Here is a 23768-nt window from a genome sequence, read left to right as displayed (position 1 = left end):
CAGCACAACAACCCTTATGTCCTAAGTAGAACAGTCACAGCGCAGCAACCCTTACGCCCTAAGCAGAACAGTCACAGCCCAGCAACACTTATAAAAACCTATAAAATCAGGTTTAATCCACCATTGTCTACATAAGGAAATGCCTGTACCAAATCAGGAATATGACAGTTGTTTTCTATTCGTTTGATTTGTTTGAGCTTTTGATTTTGTCATTTGATAAGGGACTTTCCGTTTTGAATTTTCCTTAGAAATAGGTAGTTTTGTTATTTTACTTTTAAGATCTTAAATAGAACAGTCAAAGCCGTATAAGTTCAACCATGATGGTGTTAAATAATTCGTTTAAACGACATTTCGCATTAGATAAACGATATACCTTTTGAGTTAATGAATTCACGATCGTTTTCAATACCTCTTTTCCATCTTTGCGAAACTCGATAGCGGATCGTATTGTTGTTTCGATGTAATCGTTGCTCGTTCTGTTACCCATTCTTACAAAAATGGAACCAACTGGTTATTTTTAGAAATGGAAACATCACTGAAATAGAAACGGGTTTTTTTCATATCCTTATCCCGTAGTCTTCATCATAAATCATTGTACATGTGAAGTTGAGTAACAATCTCTTCCTTTTGAAAAAAGCGTTTGTAATTTATGCACAAAATTGATCAATACAAACTGCATTTTGGTAAGAAATTTTTCCTGTGGGTAGTAATACACGAGGGTCTGGACGGGGTTTACGGAATAGAGAATAATGACCCCCAAAAAAAAAATAGAGAATAGAGGGGTGGAAAAGAATAAAGGATAACTTTAAAGAATAAAAGATTCAGTAATAAAATAATGATTACAGAAATGAACCATGTACAGATTAAAGAAATCATGTAAGAACAACAGAAATCTAATAGTAAATGATTTTGTCTATTGTCTATTGTCTATTGTCTATTGGCTATTGTCTATTGTCTATTGTCTATTGTCTATTGGCTATTGTCTATTGTCTATTTGATACCTAAATTAACAAAATATATTCTACATAGTTTGATATTTACATCTATGCGTAGGAACTACATGTATCTTGTTTGAAATATGTGCTTCTTTCAGGTATAGACGAGTGACATTAACCATAAAATTTTATTTTTAATGCACCCACCTAACATACGGCTAAATCATATACCATTCGAAAGCACATCATCTGCACTACCTTTTTTGCCCGGTCGTCAAAAATTCGTATGGTGCAGTTTTTGTCAAATCAAAACGAATTTCAAAGGTCAAGGACGGACAACTTCTAATTTTACAAGAAGTCAGCATTTTTTGCATATTCTGTCTTCTGAATAATGATATTTTGTATGAACATATGGAAATCTGTTAGAACAGATGTTAATAGTAACTTATCAAAAGCACTTTGAAATATTAATGTCGGATTTTTAATAAATAGCGCTGTTTCCCGAAATTCCATTGAAAATGACAAAAATGCATGAAAATCAAATTTTATGTCTGTGATTCAACTGTTATTCACCATAAAACCAAATAACATATTTTATTTAGTGCTAAGGATGTTTTTGACATCATTAAATTACTGCAATTACGCTTCTTGTTAATTAAACAGCCAATCATAACAACCATGCAGTTGCCCAAAATACCGCCATCTGCAAGAAAATAGCTTTTTTAGCTGTTCTTTGTTAAAACAATTTGTATGTAGTCGATATTATGTTGAAAAACACAAATTTTAAAAGTGCAAAATGTTAAAGGATAGAATACACAGAAAATTCGTGCATTTAGGGAAAAGTTTGGGAGCGAAACTTTGATAATTCAATATTTCAATATTTGTATGTTTTCTTGGTTGCTTATACTGCATCTTGCATTGAATGGGGAATTGAAAAGTATTATAAGCCACTGAAATGTTCTTCATGCCTGGCCAATATATTTAATCCTATCCAACTACGTAATTTCTTGTAAATAAATTGAGACCCTCGCAATCATATTTACTTACATTAATTTTTGAATTGGGAAATCTAGCAATTCGTAATAACAATACATACATTTCCATTAATCAAATTTACTCCCTGAATAGTTTACATATAAATACATTTTAATATAAAGATGATTGATTGATTGTTGGTGTTTGACGCAATTTTCGGTTTAGCACTTTTGGCTTCTAAAGTATTTTGCGGCGATCAGTTTTAAATGATTTGGGCCCATGGAATGCCCAAGGAACCACCGACCTTCGGAAGGAAAACTGGCAATCCCCATCAACAATACATTAGTTATAGCTATTAGTATCAAGGACTAAGTTACTGTGTAGGTGTCACAACACAAATATACCAATCAGCATTGATCACCTTTTGTAAAAGTAGGCAACCTCTAGCCAAACACAGCAGTGTTAATGTTGATGTTTACTTCAGCTAAATGTTACAAGTAAAGTTTCTTAATAGAAACAAAGATATAAATGCATTTGAACCACTTTTATTTCAAATTTAATTGGCCATGATTTTGCATTATATATATTTCAATGTAGATTTGCCACATAATATATTCATTTTAGGCATTTAAATAAAAAAGAGCACGATCTACTATTTTAGTAGATCATCTATTAAGCATTGGTTGATCATTGGCATATTAAAGATAGTACATGTATATTAAGAATACATATGGTTAAAATAAAGTTACTCTATTCTAAAATATCTATACAATTGTGAGAAATGAAAAAAATGTGGTTGAATTTATCCAGTTTTTTTAATTGGTTTTATGTCATCTGATCTTAAATTATGTTCGTGGATATTTATTGTTCACTGAGCCCTCTGTTATTGATCTGACAGCGACTTTTGCGATTTTCTCACTTTATTTTCATATTTTTCGGTTCAAGTTTCTAATGGTGCGAAGATCTCACAACAATAATAAGTGATATAAGTTGACATGATAAAAATCATACAAAATGTTATGTATAAGTGTTAAAAACATGGGTTAAAACAATCTGACTAAAATTAAGATCATTCACGACTCGCCTGCTCATATATCGCATGAGAATAACGAAATCAGAGAACTACATTTTAATAAGATTAGGGTTAACTTAATGAGATAGCTTGAAAGCAGGTATGTTCTGGTAAATTTAAAGCGATTACTGTTTTTAGCGCTATTTGAATACGTCTAATATGAAACAAATCCCTTCACGTATAACCTCCATATGTGCACTTTGAACTTCCATAATTCTGCCAAGCAATGTCGAAGGAATATTGCGCATTACAATTTTGAGACTAACATATGGATATGTGAATGGACAGAACAAAAGAAAAAAGGACGTAAGGACAAGATGATTCCTACATTTCCGCTATATCATATAAAGATAGATAGAGATGGAGAGAGAACTACGAGGTCTATCACAATGGAATTTAAGTAAATAGACTTAAATTCAGTTATCGCTGGGGCCTCTTTCGGATTGTGTTTCATGTTTTAGCTTTACCTAACATGAGTGACGTTATATTCTGTGACGTAATTTAGTCCTTTACAGAATTTCGACGCAGCAAGCATAAATTTCGTTAGCGGTAAAATTGAAAACCCGCCCTCCCACTCCTTTTTGGTACGAGATACTGCTCTTTTGTATTTATTTTTCAGGTTTCTGTCTGTGGCAGTGGTAATAGCCTACAGATTTCATTTGACTGATGATGTTAACTTGCTTGCTGTTGAGACTAGTGACTTTTATTTGAACCTTAAGCATCATGAATAGATTCCCAGTAAATGGCAGAATTCGCTGCATATAATCTTAATGATAACTATGACATTTTAGGTTTTTGGATGTATATACAGACTACACCTGTATATCCCACGGTGCATTCTAAATTTAAAGCACCAGTGTATCCCACGGTGCATCTTTACATTTTCATATATATCTATCTGCAAGGTTGTCATATTATCTTCAGGTAACCAACCATATATCTATCTACATATACATCTATCTATCTATATATATATATATATATATATATATCATATGAATCTATGTTATGAATAAAAGCTGTGGCCAGATATCGCCAATCCATATATGGGGGGGGGAGTCGGACCTTTATCGGGACTCCGGGATCGGGTGTTTTTAAGCTCGGGATTTCGGGATCCGGGAATTCTTTTTTTGAATTTCGGGATGTCGGGATTTAAATTTCTTTAAATTCGGGACCTCGGGATTTCATGTTTTTAAGCCCGGGATTTCGGGATCAGGACCCCTCCTATTATCTAGCAAAAAAAAAGCTAAATGATCCCTATTTGCAGATGGTGTTTTTTGGGGCAACTACAAAAGCTTCATTAGAAGGCTGCATCTGGACCTACATCATATTAATTGCAGTTTAAAATGATGAAAAAATTCCCTCGGTCCATAAACAATTAATCTATTCTATTTTTGACATACAAATATTCAAATTTCAGAAAACATTTAGATTTTATTGCAATTTTATCATTTTTGGAAGTTTTTTTCAAGAAATGCAATTTTTTGTTAATATAGCGCAATCAACATTTAAGTTTGCACTTGATTTGAAATCATGGTAATTTGTTTTATAAGGTTAAGATCAATTTTAGGGAATAAAATGCCATACAAGTACCTGAAAATGGCATTTTGTGTAATTATAGCAAACATTTGGAATGCTCAGTTTAGACCTTTGACCTTGATTTAACGAAAATTGCACGGTACGAATTATTGACGACCGGGCAAAAATGAAAGTACAGGTAATAAGCTTTCGAATGATATATAATATAGCCGTATGTTAGGTGGGTGCATTAAAGTCGTTAACTAAGCGTCTTTTTGAAAATTGTCACTCGCCTAGTATGTTCTTTTTGACCGGGCCCAAGTTGGTGGTGTTACATCTTACATAGTGAACCCGAATTGTTTTCCCTATGAATACGTTATTTCCTGCCAAGTCTTGGTTGTTTTAATGTTTGTATTGTTTTGGGTTTTTTGCACGCTTCAGTGTGATTGTTTGTCTAAATTATAACAGTAAATGTTTGATTTCTTTGCCAGATTTATATCATTGATATAGCTCCATGACTTTGTTCTTCAATTCACAGTTGTGGCATGATCGTCAGTTTTCAAAGAATTCCGCTCAAATCGGTGCTAGGGGCCGTCTTAAACATGCAGTGTGGTGAGATTTTTTTTTTTTAATTTTTTTCTCCGTGTTGAAGGGATCACTGTAACTTTGAGATAAAGAACAGCAATAAAAGCGCTATTCCTTTGCTTTTTTTTGCTGTGCACATACTGATTTTGTGTCATGGATGGACACCCCATATCCTTTCTTTTTTTTATTATACTGAGCGATTTATGGCGGGCGGAGTGATTTATTCACTAGAAATAAGAAGTGTGATGACAAAAACACAGATACTTCATCAAACAACTAGTTTCAAAATTAAGACCGGACACAAATCTTAATTTTTTTAAAGAAATTATGCAAATTTTGGTAAAAAAAAAAAAAGGTAACAGGAAGAAACTAGTATCATAAATTTCAACGAAAGTTCGCCGATTATTTCAACTTCTCAGAAATATTTTTTCTTCATTTGAAATATGTACAATATTTGAAACACGTGTAGATTGTTTTTAATTTCAATTTCCGAAATCGCAGCTAATATTATTATTCAGCAAACTACTTCCAATTAAAGACGTATTAACAATTTTATTTTACAACAAAATTCTATTAATATATTGATTCTTGTCCTATTACGACAACATCGATCGATCCAAATATCTATGAATAATGAAGTTTTATGTATTGATATTTCCATAGATTTTTCACACACCATCTGCCTAACTATATTATGTGTTGATATTTTTATAGATTTTTCACACACACACACCATCTGCCTATGGACATCCAATGTCATTTTCTACAGACATGACAGGTGACTATGCATGTGTGTACAGTATCTCGTTCTCAAAGAAGATTTGGTATGGTTCTGGCTGTCATATTGACCATAGAAATATTCCTCATTTGTTACATTATGGGGCATGAACACCATAATATGGAATTTATGGCAAGACTTAGAAAGGAGAGTGAGAGACGTATCGTTACCCCGCTGCCCACAGAATGATGGATTTCTAATTTAACGGTAAGAAAACAGAAATCTAGATTTCCCTTGTCTGTGTTTTTAAATTTAAGGTACTAAAATTTGTCTCACTTCTAAAATTATGATAAAATGTTACAATGATAATTATAGATTATGAATTAATTCTAAGAAGAGACACATTGTTTATACATAGGTTGGACTGATTTGATTAACAGATGCTTCTCGCCAAATTGAAAACGTAGAATTTCCTACAAGAAAATACAAACGTACAGAAACAAATAAAATTGTCTGAAAAATAAAATGACCGTTCCCTATTTCTACATTTAATTACTTTCTTTTCATTATTTTCTTTTCCTAATAGTCTTTTGATAAACTTTATACAAGAATAATGCAAGGGGATATTAATTGGGGAAATTTTACATTTTCAGTAAATAGAAATAGTAATTCATAATTGTAATTTTAAGTTCATCCCGTCCATGTTCATCGATCGTATTCATCGGAGAGGTGAATTGTAAGTACAGAAATATTGAATAAATATTTCATGACACTGAAACGTTGTGCACGATGTTCCTACAACACGACGTTACACTAAAAATGCGGCGTCAAAGAGGGTTTTTGACTTCGATTAATTTTTGCAAGTTTTATTCGTTTTTTTATATGTTGTTGGTTGATTCTGGTTCTGTTCTTTTCGTGATGTCATTTTATCATAAATTACCTCAAGTTGTGGAAATTGATTTACTAATGTTTACCCTTTAAGTTATTTCGCCGAAAAATGCAGTACTGTCGCAAGTAATGTAGGAAGGAAAAATGGGACGGAAGTGCATGTATACGGTTTTCCATAAATAAATTAATTGTTTTAGATGTACAAAACTTTTATCATAGGATGTTTAATTTCATGGTGCAAATCATCTGTCATTTTAAAATTTCTATATCTTAATTCAACCCAAATGCAAATATATCTGATACTCTGCAAGTAAATCGAAACATTTTTACCCTTGGTTGATTTGAATAGAATTGTATTTTCCCTGGCACATAATTTGTCGAAATACACCGCTTCAATTACTTGAACCTTGGCTTGAGAATTATTTCCCAAGTCATCTAAAGTTGCTTGCTTAAATTGTTTAACTTCTGATATACATTTTGAATATAGTAATCTACTCCTGGATCGTCCGTAAAAAAAATATTACAATCCCGGGTTTTATTAATTCAATGACACGGTTTTCGTCGCTGTTTGTCTTTCAATTACCTCCATTTCATGCACAAGTTTATATTGGCGAAAAGTTCCGGCTTCGCTAGTGCAGGAATTACTTTCATCACGACAGTTATAACATGAATAGCAGGACAAATCGCGAAGTAAAACATTCCGTGGACTTGTATTAAGTCTTTTAATATTGGTGAATGCACCTTACTGAAGTGACGACTTTAAATGATCTATTTCGGAGTACTTCCGCAACATAAATTAAAATTCGCATTTTACATTAAGAGAACGGTCTTGGTGTCTCCAATTTGTCTTTGTAAAAGTTGAACGAAGTTCATGTATTCGTTCATGTAATGAGATTTTTTTTCCATTTCACCATTCTTTTAAATAAATCGTTAAAAGCTATAAACGATTAATAAAAATTGCAAATTTAACCCGTGTCGAATCTATGTCCCCGGCCGGAGTCTATAGCAACATGCAATATTGAAACTTTAGCACATGTAACGTCGGAAATAAGCGTTTTTCGGATTTTTCGACGTTTTCAGACGTTTGGACAAATTGGCTACCGTTATGTAATGTGTGGAAGTATTTTATTCCTTTAACACCCAAACATGTAGTTAATAAGAAAAAAATCTTGGCATTTTGTACTCTTCGTGTATCTAACTTTTGTTTTGATCAATTATAAATAACTTATTGAAATATCAGTTAAAAAATACGCGTAAACTGCTTTGAAAAATGAAATATCAACTTGGACAAAATGGCTACCGCTTGAAAAACGACTGTGTAGAGAAGATTTTATAGAATCTGCAATATTTGAACTCACGAACAATGAGGCAAATATTTGTACTTTTGATAGATGTTATTATTGTGTTACTCTTTTTATTTATTTTCTGCTATATCTACTTATAAAATTCACTTTCAGTCGTTGAGTTAACGAAAAACGTCGTTGGACATTTTTCTTATTCAAGCTTAATATGCAGCCACCAAGTCAAATGAAATTTGGCAAAATAACGGCTTTAACGCCACAGAGAACCGACACATGTCGTTGTTCCTGCCAAGTTTCAGAAAGATCAGAGAATAAGAAATAGGATCACTATATATAAGAGTTAAAACAGTTTTTCATAAATGTAACGTTGGACATCCGTTTTTTTTTACATAGCTTTGTTATTTTAATCCTCAAATATACTAGATATTACTTAGTATATGATCAAGAGCTATAAAAACATAATTTTAAAACATATACTGAATTTGTTTTAATAGTGGTTCGTGTTTGCTAACATTTTTATTTTGTTTTGCGGAGGAAATTTCGAAGATTCTGTTTTAAATCCTAGGGGTTATAGGAACAGCGTGCGTAACGTTTGAGGGCATATGGCAGGTTTTAGACCGAGTCATCATCAACCCGAAAGTATATGAACCGAAATCAATTTAGATGAGATTGAAAGATGACCGAACGTTATATATAATTATATAAACTGCCATTTTCAAGAAGCGACATGAATTATTTTTCATATTAAAGTTAGATGTAAAAGTATTAAACAATACAGCAAAGTTATGTTATTGAAAATTGAAATATATCTCGCTCTCACAATATCAACATTTCAGTTTTACGAAATATTTATCAGGTAACATTTAAAAAATAATTATAAATCATTTTAGATGCTCAATTGCAATTTACGTATCAGTGTTCGTTCTAAATTTAAATTTTAAATTCAAATTCAAACAAAATCAAAGAGATCCATTTATTTTTTTTTGTCTTGAACGTTAAAAAGATATAACGTCACAATAGGAATAGCGTCGCCGTTGCCAACCAGCAACGTTTGCGACTGGAACATGGAATTTGTCGTCTAACCATGCTGAGCAATAGAAAGCTTGCTCTTCAAGCTACCCATTTTTCTTTTGGCAATGATGAAGTTTGTCACAGGTCTACTTACGCACAGGATTATAGTACACAACTTTCATCATATCAACAAAAATCTGTATCTCCACCGTCTCCGGCAGAGGTAATAGTCTTGTTATTGATGCATTTCGTTACTTCTGTATGTTTCAATTATCCTACATAACGTGTATGATGTGTGTCCCTGAATATTAACGAAAGTATTGTAAACTAACGATAGCTTAAGGAAATTCGTTTAATCATACAACGAAGTTAAGCGTGACATGTCGTTAATAAGAGATAACTTCGTTTATCCGGCACATACTCTCTGGATAACTTAAATATGCAAATTTATTTACTTTACGGGACCCAGTCCATATAGCTTTACTTAACTTACTAAACGTTACTCTAAATTTAATCTTACCATATACCTAACCTTTACTCATCTCTTATCCTTAATTATAATCCTAAACTAACCCCAACCCTTCACTTACTTTATGGAACCAAGTTAAACCGTAAACTAACCCTTACTTTACATCTAATTATATATAACCGAATATTTATAAAGTTTGTTCATTGGAATTGTGACAGCGATTGCGCTTACTCCTGATTTATAGTTCCTTGAGGGTCCTAGTCAGATATCAATTTAAATTTCGAGAAAATATTATAAGCATCTTTATTTCATTTAACAGGTAATTCCACCTCATAGAGACATACAATGGCGTTCATCTAACCAACAAGAATACAGTGTATTTCCTTCTATTAACGAGGACATTTACCATCGTACCTTGAAAGATTACAACGACATTCAGGTTTTCAGTACTAGAGGTGACGTCTGGCGGAATCCTGAAAAACTCCCGCCTATTAGTCGGACAACTATAGATTACGGAGAACCTCATGTTCCATGTACAAATGTAACGTTTGATTTGCTAAAGAAAATACAAGTCCATCAAAGAAATGCTAAGTACGTTTATTTATGAATAGTGTACGCATAAAACATCTCTCAGAGAATAGATATCTACGATGGGTTTTCATTTTGATTCAAAATGATGATATATGGTAAATCAATCAAAACACTAATATTATAAAAGTAGTTAACTGAGTACTCTTAACTGCATTCGAGGAGGCTGTCGTCCTTTTTCAACCAATTTTATATATTTTGGGATAAATCATGTGTCCCAAATAATTTTTCTGATGTATCGATTGCGCCAGAATATAGAATCAATTTCAGTTGCCAAAGTAGTTACAAAGTTCAAAGTAATAATATGAACAACCGGAGATTTTATTTATGAAATATACCAATGTAAAGTTAGACTAATTTTGTGATCTTGAACTTGCAGACAGGCATATCAGTCTCACCTGCCACACTGCCTGCTGATGGCTCGATGCTAGTGGGCAATAATAATCCCAGCTATTAATGATATTTTTTAACTTCAAGGCATTCGAAAGTTATAGGACGCGAGACAAACTAGTATATTTGTACCGAGTAGTATATACTGAGTTTTATTAAAAGTCTGTGATCCGACTACGACGTCGCAGGCACGGGCATCAAAACCTTACCTTAAGCACTACCTCATGTAGAGGAGTACAATTTTATTATCAATAATTACATTAAAAGAGGTTTCTTACGATTTCGTAATTTTCTATGTTGAGTTTTGTGTACTATTGTTTTTCTGTTTTTCTGTTTTTCTGTTTGTCTTTTTCTTTTTTAGCCATGGCGTTGTCAGTATATTTTCGACTTATGAGTTTGAATATCCCTTTGGTATATTTTGCCTCTCTTTGATTGGCGAATGCATCTCAAAAGTTATCTTTTATTTCCCAATAAAATGTAACATCTATGACTGTGTCATGGTTAGAAATTGCATCAAATTCTTTAGATTTTTACACAGAACTTTGCTGAAAGATATTACAGCTCTTTTCATAATGCTAGCAAGACAAAGGTTTGTTTGGCTTGCTTGCTTTGTTTGTATCAATGTTTGCTCAAGCATTGTAATTAAGAATGACATCTGGAAACAACATAAAAAAAGGCGGATTTAAACTTGTATACATTATTTTTAAATTTGATTGGACATTATCAAATATCAAATAATCAAATTTACCTAAACACAGGTTTAACTCCGCCTACTCATATTGTTTCCAGATGTCAATCTTAATTACAATGCTTGAGCAAACATTTATACAAACAAAGCAAGCAAGTCAAACAAACATTTTGTTTTGCTAGCATTATGAAAAGAGCTGTAATAGTTTTGACATTTTTGAAATTGAATTTTGTAAATACAAGAATTTCGCACACATGTTTATTTTGCTTTAACATTTTGAAGTTTTTGGTGTGAAGTTGTCTTTTAAGTTTATTATCAAGCAGAACAGAAATGTAACTTTTATGTTTATTAGTCAAAGAAAAGATTATTCGCAGGCGTTCTCATATGTATATTATCTCGTCTGTAAAAAAGCAAGACAACAGATGAAATTACGTAATGTCCATTAGTTCTTTTGTAAAGGTTTGAAAATAAATACTTTATGTTATCAGGATGTTTTTATTAGTAAAAAAAATGAATACAAGTAAATAGAAATGACCACAGTGACACGGCGTGATTTAGCACGTGGTATACTAATCCGTCTCTGTTACTATGAAATTTTTGTAAAATAATTTTTGATTCGGCTAAACCCGAGAAATAGTTTAAATCCATGGATTCACTTTTTTACTTGAGTAGCATCACTCTATCATTTGCGTTCAAGAAATAAAGACTCTTTTTATTGGTTCTTTGGTATTGAATATTGTCAGGCCTTCCAAAGACATCTGTGTCAGCTTCTTATATTAAGCAAGCAGCACCTGAAAATCAAAATTCATCAGATACCTCATCACCCGCTCTAACCACCCAACAAACAAACACACGCAACACGTAGTCGCCAACTACACATGCTCTCTGCGACAACGTTTAAAAAATGTATATACAAAAACAAACGAAAGGCTTTATTTTTAAAACTCGTAATGGCATGCTTATATCATAAAAATGTAATTATAAGCCTAATTGCTAAACTGAAAGGCAAACAGGGTCCGGGGGAAGGGGGCGTAAATTGGTAAAATTCCACCCACCGCTACGACTTTAATTTATTTTTATTATTTTTTTTTATTTTTGCAAAGGTATTGCTAGAATGTTTCAAAGTAAGAAAAACAAAAAAATATTTTGTATCCAGAGATATAAAACTACTAGCAATTTATGTTTAATTTTTGTTTCTTTTCAGGGTATATAACAATTACAGATATTTAGAATCCGAAGCAATGCATGCTTTCCAATGGCCTTCCCCTCAGAGACTGAGACCAGTGGCACTATTTCAATATTGTAACGAAAGACATAGAGCTAGAGTTTCATAATTATTTTATTTATTTTGCCTATGAATACAAATATTAATCTATAATTGTTAAATTAATTTGAAGAAGCCTTTTTAATTTTACATATTTTAAAAAGTAATTTTCTGATGTTCAGTCCCGTTTTTACATTGCCTTCATCATCATGCATATAAGTAAATAAGGATTGGCAAGAGAAGGCTATTACATAATTATGTGTTATCTTAGGCTCCACACACGTTTGGATCTGAGCTTTCCGAATGATTTTACAAGAAAAGTACTGTTTTTGAAGGAGGTGATTGATAACTTATTTTAAGTGTTATTGAGGGTAGACCTAAATCCATAAATATCCTTCAGAAGAACATGGGATATATCTTGTATGCAGGGACAGGATTACTCACATTCAGTTCATGTAACTCCGTGTAGTTCTAGTTTTTACAGCATACATTTGTACATTTCTCGCATGGCTGATATATGACCCTCTGTTTTTATTTTATGTAATGGTATTGGCACTCTTTATGGAGTGAAAATAACTTGCCATTTTCTATGAACGACAAACAATACAAATCAAATATAAATGGTGCAAAGGGGGGAAATTTTGTGACTTTTTCATAAAGTTGTTAACAAATAAACACAATGTTGTTCTAATGTATACATATCATCCCACTGAGAGTTATCAAATACAATTCAGGACGACTGTTAACATCTGGTGCAAACTGGTACCGTTAACATCAATTACTGGAGTAAGCCAACGAAGAATCTGTTAAGTTATGCTCGAACAAAACACACGTGATTTTGAACGTGTTTTCCCTTATCCGCCGAAATGTACATTTGTTATTTGCCACTTGATCGGCACCACGATTAGAATGCCTGCAAGTCTCCAGTCAGCAGCTAAATAAATTTTGTTTAAATACAGATATAGTTTCAACGATATTTGTGCTGACAACTTAAACTTATTTATCAAGCAAAACTTTGAATACTTAGCCGGTTAAATTCAACCGATTTGCCTGTTGCAGTTTTTGAATTTACAAATTTGACTGAATGAATTTATTGATCATTTGCTTAACATTCAGTCACAAATATCTCAGGTATATTCAGGACTAGAACCACTTTACAATAAGTTGACTTTTAACAAAAACTATAGATATTTGTCAAAACGTGTATGTATCCCTCAAAATTTGCAAAGTATCATAAAAAGTAAAATAACAAAAATACCGAACTTAAGGAAAATTAAAAAAGGAAAGTCCCTTATCAAATGGCAAAATCAAAAGCTCAAACACATCAAACGAATGGAAAACAACTGTCATGTTCCTGACTTGTTACAGGCATTTCCTTGTGTAGAAAATGGTGGATTAAACCTGGTTTTATAGCTAGCTAAACCTCTCACTTGTATGACAATCGCATAGAATTCCATTATATTGACAACAATGTGTGAGCAAAACAAACAAACATAATAGGTAAAAATATCAACAATCGGGGTACAGCAGTCAACATTGTGTTATAATCTTAATCACTATAAAAACAAACAACTATGTCAAACAGACACGCTATAGACAAAGCACATACGCAAAAATGAAAGACAAGAATACAAAAAATTACCATAGCACAATAATACCAATAGCACGTATAAATGTAGAGCCACGCCAAGAGAATATTACCAAAAATGGACTTAACAGTAAAGGTTAAAAACATGCAAAGCCGTGTCTTGTTTTTTTTTAATTTCTAGTTCTGAAGGATATATTAATGAAACCCAATCAGAAAACTTTGGATTGTTAATGGAAAGAACACCACCAATATATTTGAATGTGAAATTAAATGATCTGGCTTATTTGATCTTCTTGTCTTTGACAAGTGTCTGAAGGAACTCCGACTCGTATGAAAATAAGGACAGGCGCACAGTTCGTTCCCATAGTAAAAAAAGTCTACCTCCAAATTCAAAAAATATGTTGTCAATAAGAAACTCTAGAATACTGATCACTTTTTCCTCGGTGTAGTATATTTGATTTCAAAAGTAGTAATGGGATAATTCTCACCACGGCACAAGATATGCCTGAACAACATATCAACATAAGCAACAAGGCTCTGCTCTTACCCCTAAATACTAGATACTGAGCAAAGAAGCAGCAACTAACACTATTAAGGTATTTGGTTTGACTGGGCATGGATCCCTAATAAAATACTGAAAGCAATCACACTCATCAGTTAAACCAATTCGGTTGTATATTGGTCATTATTACTTGTCAATGAAATAATTGCAGTGCTTTTAAAAATGCCAAAAGAAATGAACATCTAAAAAATATTAAAACAACACGTACTAACACACAATTGTAAACTTATACATAATGAAAACGCAAGGACTAATCCCTACCCCCAGGTGTTAAATCTTTTCTAGTTTTGGCATGATTGAATGGTATTGATTTTAAAATAAGCGAGGAAAAATACTAAAATGTCCTACTTGAGTACTAAATTGGCATTAGCTACGATTTTGACAGTATGATTTGAAAAAAATAAGGAATATTTATATTTAAGCTTCAACATCTTCAAGAACGAAATATTTGAAAATTAATTCGCTATTGGCAGTCAGCTTGGGTCAATTTTGTCAAAGCTGTGTCTATTATACTATTAGTATCATAGTCCCAGGTCAAAGTAAACTAAAAATACATGAGTTGTCTCATTGGCACTCATACCACATCTTCTTATATCTATACCTGATACATTAAGACAATTAAACCACTCTATTAGGAGACATTATATGCATGCGACCTCAGTTGAAGATTGATTATCATGTGCTCATCATCCAATGAGGAAGACCGATTTAGTTAAATGACTCGGCGGCTTCATCTCATAAAAAAATCCTTCTTATACAGGTAGAATATTATTTACATTATTTTGTTCTTTAGATATGAAATAAAACGGAATTTAGAATATCTGCAGTTCCAAATATACACAAAACGTTAAAACTTTTAATCTATGAATTGTTTTCAATAAAAATTCTGCTATACGTGTTAGTATAATATAAATCAAATTTGGTGGGCATGAATTTGGCAGCAAATGTCCCTTTTATAGTTGTGTTCATTTATAACATGTTGATACCTTGCTATAGTTTCTAAGTATGTTTCTAAAAATTGTAGCCAGCAAACGACTTTACTCAGAACAACTGACATATTCCTTAAAACTGGATTTGTATGACTGAGTCATGACCATAATTATATCAAATTAAATCGACACTTTAAGCCACTGATTTGCAAAATATGAGTCTTGTGACCTTTACAGCTCTTTTCATAATGCTAGCAAGACAAAGGTTTGTTTAACTTGCTTGCTTTGTTTGTATAAATGTTTGCTCAAGCATTATAATTAAGATTGACATTGGCAAACAATATAAGTAGGCGGAGTTAAACCTGTGTATAGGTAAATTTGATTATTTGATAATGTCCAATCAAATTTAAATATAATGTATACAAGTTTAAATCCGCCTTTTTATGTTGTTTTCAGATGTCTATCTTAATTACAATGCTTGAGCAGAGACATATAAATACATAGTATATATGTCTCTGGCTTGAGCAAACATTGATACAAACATAGCAAGCAAGCCAAACAAACCTTTGTCTTGCTAGCATTATGAAATGAGCTGTAACTTACTGTATATTTCAATAAAATGTTCCGCGGGGCGCAGCTTGATACGACCGCAGAGGTCGAACCCTGACAGTTGGGGCAAGTGTGGACACTTTATCCAAGCTTGATACAGCTCTAAATTTGGATTGTGATTAAATATTTGACACAGCATAGGTTTCTGACACAAAATAAATGTGGTCAAAGACTGAAAAATATCAAATTGGACTTTTATCTATTACGGTCCAATATCCAAAATCTGAATTCACGGTCAGATTCAGCATAAACAAGTATACCAAGAATTTAATTTATTTATTTATTAACGGAAAATATTAGCTAAGTTTTTATAGGGGTTAGCTTCATCTAAATAAAAAAGTATATATATAGCATTCTGAAAATTAATTTATAAAGAATAACAAACAAACCCACCACAAAAATTTACAAAAAAAAAAAAAAAAAAAAAAATTTCCAAAATAACTTTCATCATTAATACCATGTCTTTAAAATATCTATAAAACTTAACTTTAAGCTTTAATTATCTTTCAAAATATCTAATAATGAATAGTAAATTTCAAAGTAAATTTATACATAATTTCTAATACTAGAATTTGATGATGCTATATCTATTTTTAACTATGTATCTAATAAATATTTCTATTAATTGTGCAATACAGCTCTCAATTTGGATTGTGATTAAATATCTATATATTGACACAGCGTAGGTTTCTGACACACAATTAATGTGGTCTAAGAACTTAAAAATGGTTCAATATCCAAAATCTAAATAGTTACATGGTTAGATTCAGCATACAAAGAACCCCAATAATTCAATTTTTGACGAAATCAAACACAATTTTGGACCCTTTGGACCTCAATGTGAACCAATTTGATAACGGAGCCCAAAATCCAAAATCTAAATACATAATTAGATTCAGCATATCAAAGAACCCCCATAAATTATTTTTTTGTTAAAATCAAACAAAGCTTAATTTTGGACCTCGATTTGGACCAACTTGAAAACTGGGTCCAAATCAAAAATCTAAATACATGTTTAGATTCAGCATATCAAAGAACCCCTTGAAATCAATTTTTGTTTAAATCAAACTAAGTTTAATTTTGGACCCTTTGGACCTTAATGTGGACCAATTTGAAAACAGAGCCCAAAAGTCCAAAATCTAAATACATGGTTAGATTTAGTATATCAAAGAATCCCAAGATTTCAATTTTTGATGATATCAAATATAGTTTAAGTGTTTACCCTTTGGACCTCAATGTGGACCAATATAAAAAAAACAGGGCCCAAAATCTAAATATAAGGCAAGATTCAGCATATTAGAGAACCCCAAGAATTCAAGACTATGAATTAAACCCCATTGAAATTGGTCAAGAAATAAGCAATTTATACAAAGTATTAGAAATGTATTGCTTTTGACCCCACAAAGTAATCCCAACCTTCCTTTTATGGTATGGAACCTTGTGGTACACATTTATAGAGATCCATAGACTTATACTCAAGTAATTGTCCGGAAACCAGAAAATACAAGTGTGTTTTTTTTAATTCCTAAAAGGTTTGAGCCATAACCCCCAAAATCAATCCAAACCTTCCTTTTGAGATATGGAACCTTGTGGTACAATTTCATAGAGATACATTTGTGTACATACACTTATACACAAGTTATTGTCCAGAAACAAGAAAAATGCTTGTTTTTGGCCCCTTATTCCTAAGCGGTTAAGACAATAACCCCTAAAATCAATCCTAACGTTCCTTTTGTGGTATGGAACCCTGTGGTACAATTTCATAGAGATTCATACACTTATACTCAAGTTATTGTCTGGAAACCAAATGTCTTCGGACGACAACAATAACAACAACATCATAACGGTCGTATAAAATGCATCTGTGGCTCAAATTATATGGCAGTATATATAATATTTCTGAGTTGTTTGAGAAAGCAAATATGGTTGTGTACTCCAATAATTTATTCATGTTTGGTCAGTAAATCTAAGAATTACAAAATTCTAATTCTTTCCCAAAAAGAGATTAAGATGAATTTGGTTCAAATTAGCCTTATGGTTTCAGAGTTTCATTTTTATTTTAAAATGCTAGCTCATCTGTTGGATGAGTTTAAACAGTCAAGGGCAACTCAAAGAAACTGCAATGTGAGAAGCCTACAAAAAATAAGTACAAAATCTACAATATCTAGGTATTACACCTTATGGATTATATGTATATGAGCTATTGTGAAAAGAATAACCAGACTGATGCATATGACATCCTATGAAATAAGCAAAAGAAACTCCTTTACTGTAATCTCAGAAATTTTGTGATATTTTTATTATTTGTGAAAAGTGCGACGAGGTAGGTTTTGCCAACATAAAACTTGCATTTTAAATTTTGATAGCATTATCTGTATACAGCATTTCCAGCAATCACAATAATTAATCTCACATTAATTCCATTGTTAAACAATCACAATAATTAATCTCACATTACTTCCATTGTTAAACAATCACAATAATTAATCTCACATTAATTCCATTGTTAAAATCACAATAATAAATACACTTAATTAGAAATTTCTGAATTTACAGTATTTTTGTTCTTCATCTTGACCTATATTGGATGTCAACAAGGATGACTAAATTACTGGTTGTGTGATATTACAAATTATAGGAAGGTCTAGACAGCAGCATTGACTTGTGGTACATAATAACTAGGGGTAGAGTCAGTTGGCACCTACCATTTGGTGAATGCTTAAGGTCTTGAGTAAGAGGGGGAAACTTAAATTAAAGAAAGTCAGTAGTTGAGGAGAGGACATTCAATTCATAAGTCGGAAATAAACTGACAACACCATTGCAAAATAAAGAGCTGCACCATGAGCGCATGATACGCATGTCGCTTTTTAAAAGAATAAAGTTCCATAACTCCTCAATGTCATATCAGAAATTTATAAAAAAATAAAATGCTTCGCTGGGGCGCAGCTTGAAACGACCGCAGAGGTCGAACCCTGAACAGTTGGGGCAAGTATGGACACAACATTCAAGCTTGATACAGCTCTGAATTTGGATTGTTATTAAATATTTGACACAGCATAGGTTTCTGACACAGAAAGAATGTGGTCTAAGAACTTCAATTTTTTTAATTTACCTATTATGGTCCAATGTCCAAAATCAAAATACATGGTTAGATTCAGCATATCAAAGAACCCCATATATTCAATTTTTGTTAAAATCAAACAAAGTTTAATTTTGGACCCCAACTTGGACAAACTTGAAAACTGGGCCCATAATCAAAAATCTAAACACATGTTTAGATTCAGCATATCAAAGAACCCCAAGAATTCAATTTTTGCTAAAATCAAACTAAGTTTAATTTTGGACCTTAATGTAGACCAATTTAAAAAACGGGACTTAAAATTAAAAATCTAAATAAAACAGTTAGATTTGGAATATCAAAGAACCCCAATAATTCAATTTTTGATGAAATCAAACAAAGTTTAATTTTGGACCCTTTTGACCTCAATATGAACCAATTTGATAGCGGGGCCCACAAATAAAAAATCTAAATTCATGGTTAGATTCAGCATATCAAAGAACCCCATATATTCAATTTTTGTTGAAATCAAAAAAAGTTTAATTTTGGACCCCAACTTGGACCAACTTGAAAACTGGGCCCATAATCAAAAATCTAAACACATGTTTAGATTCAGCATATCAAAGAACCCCAAGAATTCAATTTTTGTTAAAATCAAACTAAGTTTAATTTTGGACCCTTTGGACCTCAATGAAGACCAATTTAAAAAACGGAACCCAAATTAAAAATCTAAAAACACGGTTAGATTTGGCATATCAAAGAACCCCAATAATTCAATTTTCGATGAAATCAAACAAAGTTTAATTTTGGACCCTTTTGACCTCAATATGAACCAATTTGATAGCGGGGCCTACAAATAAAAAATCTAAATACATGGTTAGATTCAGCATATCAAAGAACCTCATATATTCAATTTTTGTTGAAATCAAACAAAGTTTAATTTTGGACCCCAATTTGGACCAACTTGAAAACTGGGCCCATAATCAAAAATCTAAATACATGTTTAGATTCAGCATATCAAAGAACCCCATATATTCAATTTTTTGTTGAAATCAAACAAAGTTTAAATACTGGACCCTATCTTGGACCAACTTGAAAACTGGGCCCATAATCAAAAATCTAAACACAAGTTTAGATTCAGCAAATCAAAGAACCCCAAGAATTAAATTTTTGTCAAAATCAAACTAAGTTTAATTTTGGACCCTTTGGACCTCAATGTAGACCAATTTAAAAAACAGGACCCAAAATTAAAAACCTAAATACACGGTTAGATTTGGAATATCAAAGAACCCCAATAATTCAATTTTAGATGAAATCAAACAAAGTTTAATTTTGGACCCTTTTGACCTCAATATGAACCAATTAGATAACGGGGTCCACAAATAAAAAATCTAAATACATGGTTAGATTCAGCATATCAAAGAACCCCATATATTCAATTTTTGTTGAAATCAAACAAAGTTTAATTTTGGACCCCAATTTGGACCAACTTGAAAACTGGGCCAAAAATCAAAAATCTAAATACATGTTTAGATTCAGCATATCAAAGAACCTCATATATTCAATTTTTGCTAAAATCAAACAAAGTTTAATTTTGGACCCTTTGGACATTAATGTAGACCAATTTGAAAACTGGACCCAAAATTAAAAATCTAAAAACACTGTTAGATTCGGCATAACAAATAAATAAATGTGATCAAAGATTTTACAAATCTAATGCGCCATACTGTGCAATTAAAGATTACTTCTTGAAATTTTTCAATATTTGAAATTTGAAAAAAAAATAATATTTGAAGAATAATTCTTTTTAATTTCTGAAATCGGAAATGAGAAAAAATTGGCCCCCCACAATTTCTTTTTATCCCCCCCCCCTTTTTCCCCCAAAAAAATTCTTTCCCTCAAGATATGGTCATAATCTCAATTCAAATTTCCAATGGAGTTGGCAACCATAATTACCCATTTAAATTTACCATAGTGCTAACTTAATCTATTTTATAATAGAATTAATAAAAATATAGTGTCAAATCTTTCATATGGATTTTTTTGTAAAAAAAAAAGATGAAAACATTTGCAGATATTTTTACTGGTCTTCCTTTATAAATATGCATTTCTTTAAACATAATTTAAAAGCAGTGTAAGGGAAGTAACCAAAACGTTGTATTTGGATTACCTCCCTTACACTGTTTTAGATTATCTTTATTGTTCATTAACCATTACTTTATACATAATTTAAAAGCAGTGTAAGGGAGATAATTTCAATGATGTATTTGATTTATCTCCCTTACACTGCTTTAAATTATGTTTTGTACTAAAGTATTTGTCCATTAACCAGGACAACCTTGTTTTTCCCCCTTTTTTGCCCGTAATTCCTAAACGGTTTGAGCCATAACCCCCCAAAGCAAATCCTAACCATCCCTTTGTGGTATGGAAACTTGTAGTATAATTTCAGAGAGATCCATACACCGTTCCACAGTTATTGTCTGGAAACTAGAAAATGCTCATTTTTGGCCCCTTTTTGGCCCCTAATTCCTTAACTGTTGGTACCATAACCCCCAAAATCAATCCCAACTTTCCTTTTATGGTATTTAACCTTATGGTCAAATTTCAAAAATATCCATTCACTTACACTAAAGTTAGAGTGCGAAAACCAATATGTATTCGGACGACGACGCTGGACGACGACGACGACGACGCCGGACGACGACGACGACGACGACGACGACGACGACGCCAACGTCATACCAATATACGACCACAAAATTTTTTTGCAGTCGTATAAAAACTAAAGGGAGGTTATTTAAATAGATATAAACCAGTCACCAAAGTTTCATGAAAACTGCTCAAAGCACTTTTGAGTTATAATTGTCCGAAAACTGGAAAATCAATCATTTTTTTATGAATAAAATCCCATAACTCGAAAACGTAAAATCTAAAATTTATAAAAATCGAAAGGGAGCTTACGTCAATAGATATAAACAATTCAGCAAAGTTTCATGAAAACTGCTCAAAGCATTTTGGAGTTTATAGTCTGAAAACTGGAAAATCCCCCTTATTTAATGAATAAAACCCCATTACTCGAAAACGTTAAGTCTAAAATTCATAAAAATCAAAAGGGAGCTCACATCAATAGATATAAACAATTCACCAACGTTTCCTGCTAATTGGTGAAAGTGTTTTGAGTAATTATCCGAAAATTGGCCCTTTTTTAATGAATAAAACTCCATAACTCGGAAACGTACAATTTAAAATTTATAAAAATCGAAAGGGAGATCACGTCAATAGATATTAACAATTCACCAAAGTTTCATGCAAATTGGTTTAAGCGTTTTTGAGTTATTGTCCGACATGTTGACTACGGACAGACGGACAACGGTATACCACAATACCCCGTATACGGGCGTGTAAAAAGAAAGACTAAAGACAGTACACAAAACACAACATAGAAAACTAAAGACTGAGCAATATGAACCCCAACAAAAACCATGGGATGATCTCAGATGCTCTGGAAAGGTAAGCAGATCCTGTTCCACATGTGGCACCCGTTGTGTTGCTCATGCAAGTACAAACCTGCTGTTAAGTCGAATTCGGTTGGTCATATTCGGGGGGAAAAGACGACATAATTGTTGTTATGACGATTGGAACATATGTGTCGTAATCTGTGAAATAGATACTCCATAACGGTCAACCAACTCCTGATAGCGTAAAGTTTTTGAAGGGTTGATTAATAGCTTACTTGTAAGCTGAAACCCTCTAACAAGGAAATCTTGATGGGAAACACAAGCCCTGGAATATTGTATTAACTGGGAGATATATACTGTATATGCAGTCGCTGCTGGAATGTTGCTACATAGAAATGGAAAGTTCAAAATTGGGAAGCTAAAATCATCTCTTTTATCTTAAAGATTTGTTCTCAACCTACCCTCATTGTCAATTTCTAGATGCAAGTCAAGATATGAGACTCTTTACTGTATCTGTATCTGTGGTATCCTTTGTTTCAAGGTTGATGGGATAGATGTTTTCAACATAGTCACCAAACTGAATTATTTAACTAAATAGAGAAAAGTGAAGTTAAAGGATAATGCTAGCTTCTTTTCATTCTTCCTAAGAAGCTCCTGTATGAAGTCAGCATCATATGGATAAAGGAACAAGTCTGCAAAAAGAGGAGCACAGTTATTTCCCATGGGAATGCTGATTGCTTGTTGAAAAACATGTCCTCCAAACGTAACAAATATGTTGTCCATGAAGAAATCAAGCATCTTGATGATGTCAGTTTCAGAGAACTTTTGGTTTGAATCAGAGTGGTGTTTTACAAAGTAGGATTTATCCCTTTCTAAGACAAGATACTTTTATCTATGTTGGCCATTCTTTTTTATAAAACTCTTTCAATTTATCTTTTAGTTTGGAATGGGGAATACTTGTGTAACAGCTCAGGAAGAGGGAATATATTTTTCATGCAGAACATTTAGTACAAATTATCTACATTAGGAATGATGCAGGAAACCCACTCTTTTGCAACTTTTTTTTAGAAACATTTGAAATTCAATGATTTTAACAAGAATGTAAAGAGAAATCTTCTAATGTGTAGCATATTTTTTATATGCCATATATAATAATTGGCTT

General features: G+C 32.3%; 1 protein-coding gene across 1 annotated transcript; it reads left to right on the top strand.

Moving 5' to 3' along the window:
- Positions 1-9011: 9011 nt before the first annotated feature.
- Positions 9012-12516, top strand: LOC127700798 (uncharacterized). The gene is made up of 3 exons (XM_052204451.1): positions 9012-9226; positions 9792-10063; positions 12343-12516. The coding sequence occupies exons 1-3, from the start codon at positions 9077-9079 to the stop codon at positions 12470-12472; spliced, it is 552 nt and encodes a 183-aa protein (XP_052060411.1). The 5' UTR covers positions 9012-9076; the 3' UTR covers positions 12473-12516.
- Positions 12517-23768: the final 11252 nt, after the last annotated feature.

The sequence above is a fragment of the Mytilus californianus genome, unplaced genomic scaffold (assembly GCF_021869535.1).
Source record: "Mytilus californianus isolate M0D057914Y unplaced genomic scaffold, xbMytCali1.0.p SCAF_5, whole genome shotgun sequence".
In the NCBI taxonomy this organism is placed as follows: domain Eukaryota; kingdom Metazoa; phylum Mollusca; class Bivalvia; order Mytilida; family Mytilidae; genus Mytilus; species Mytilus californianus.
Note: the sequence above shows the minus strand (reverse complement) of the source record. Positions and strands in the feature narration are given on the sequence as shown.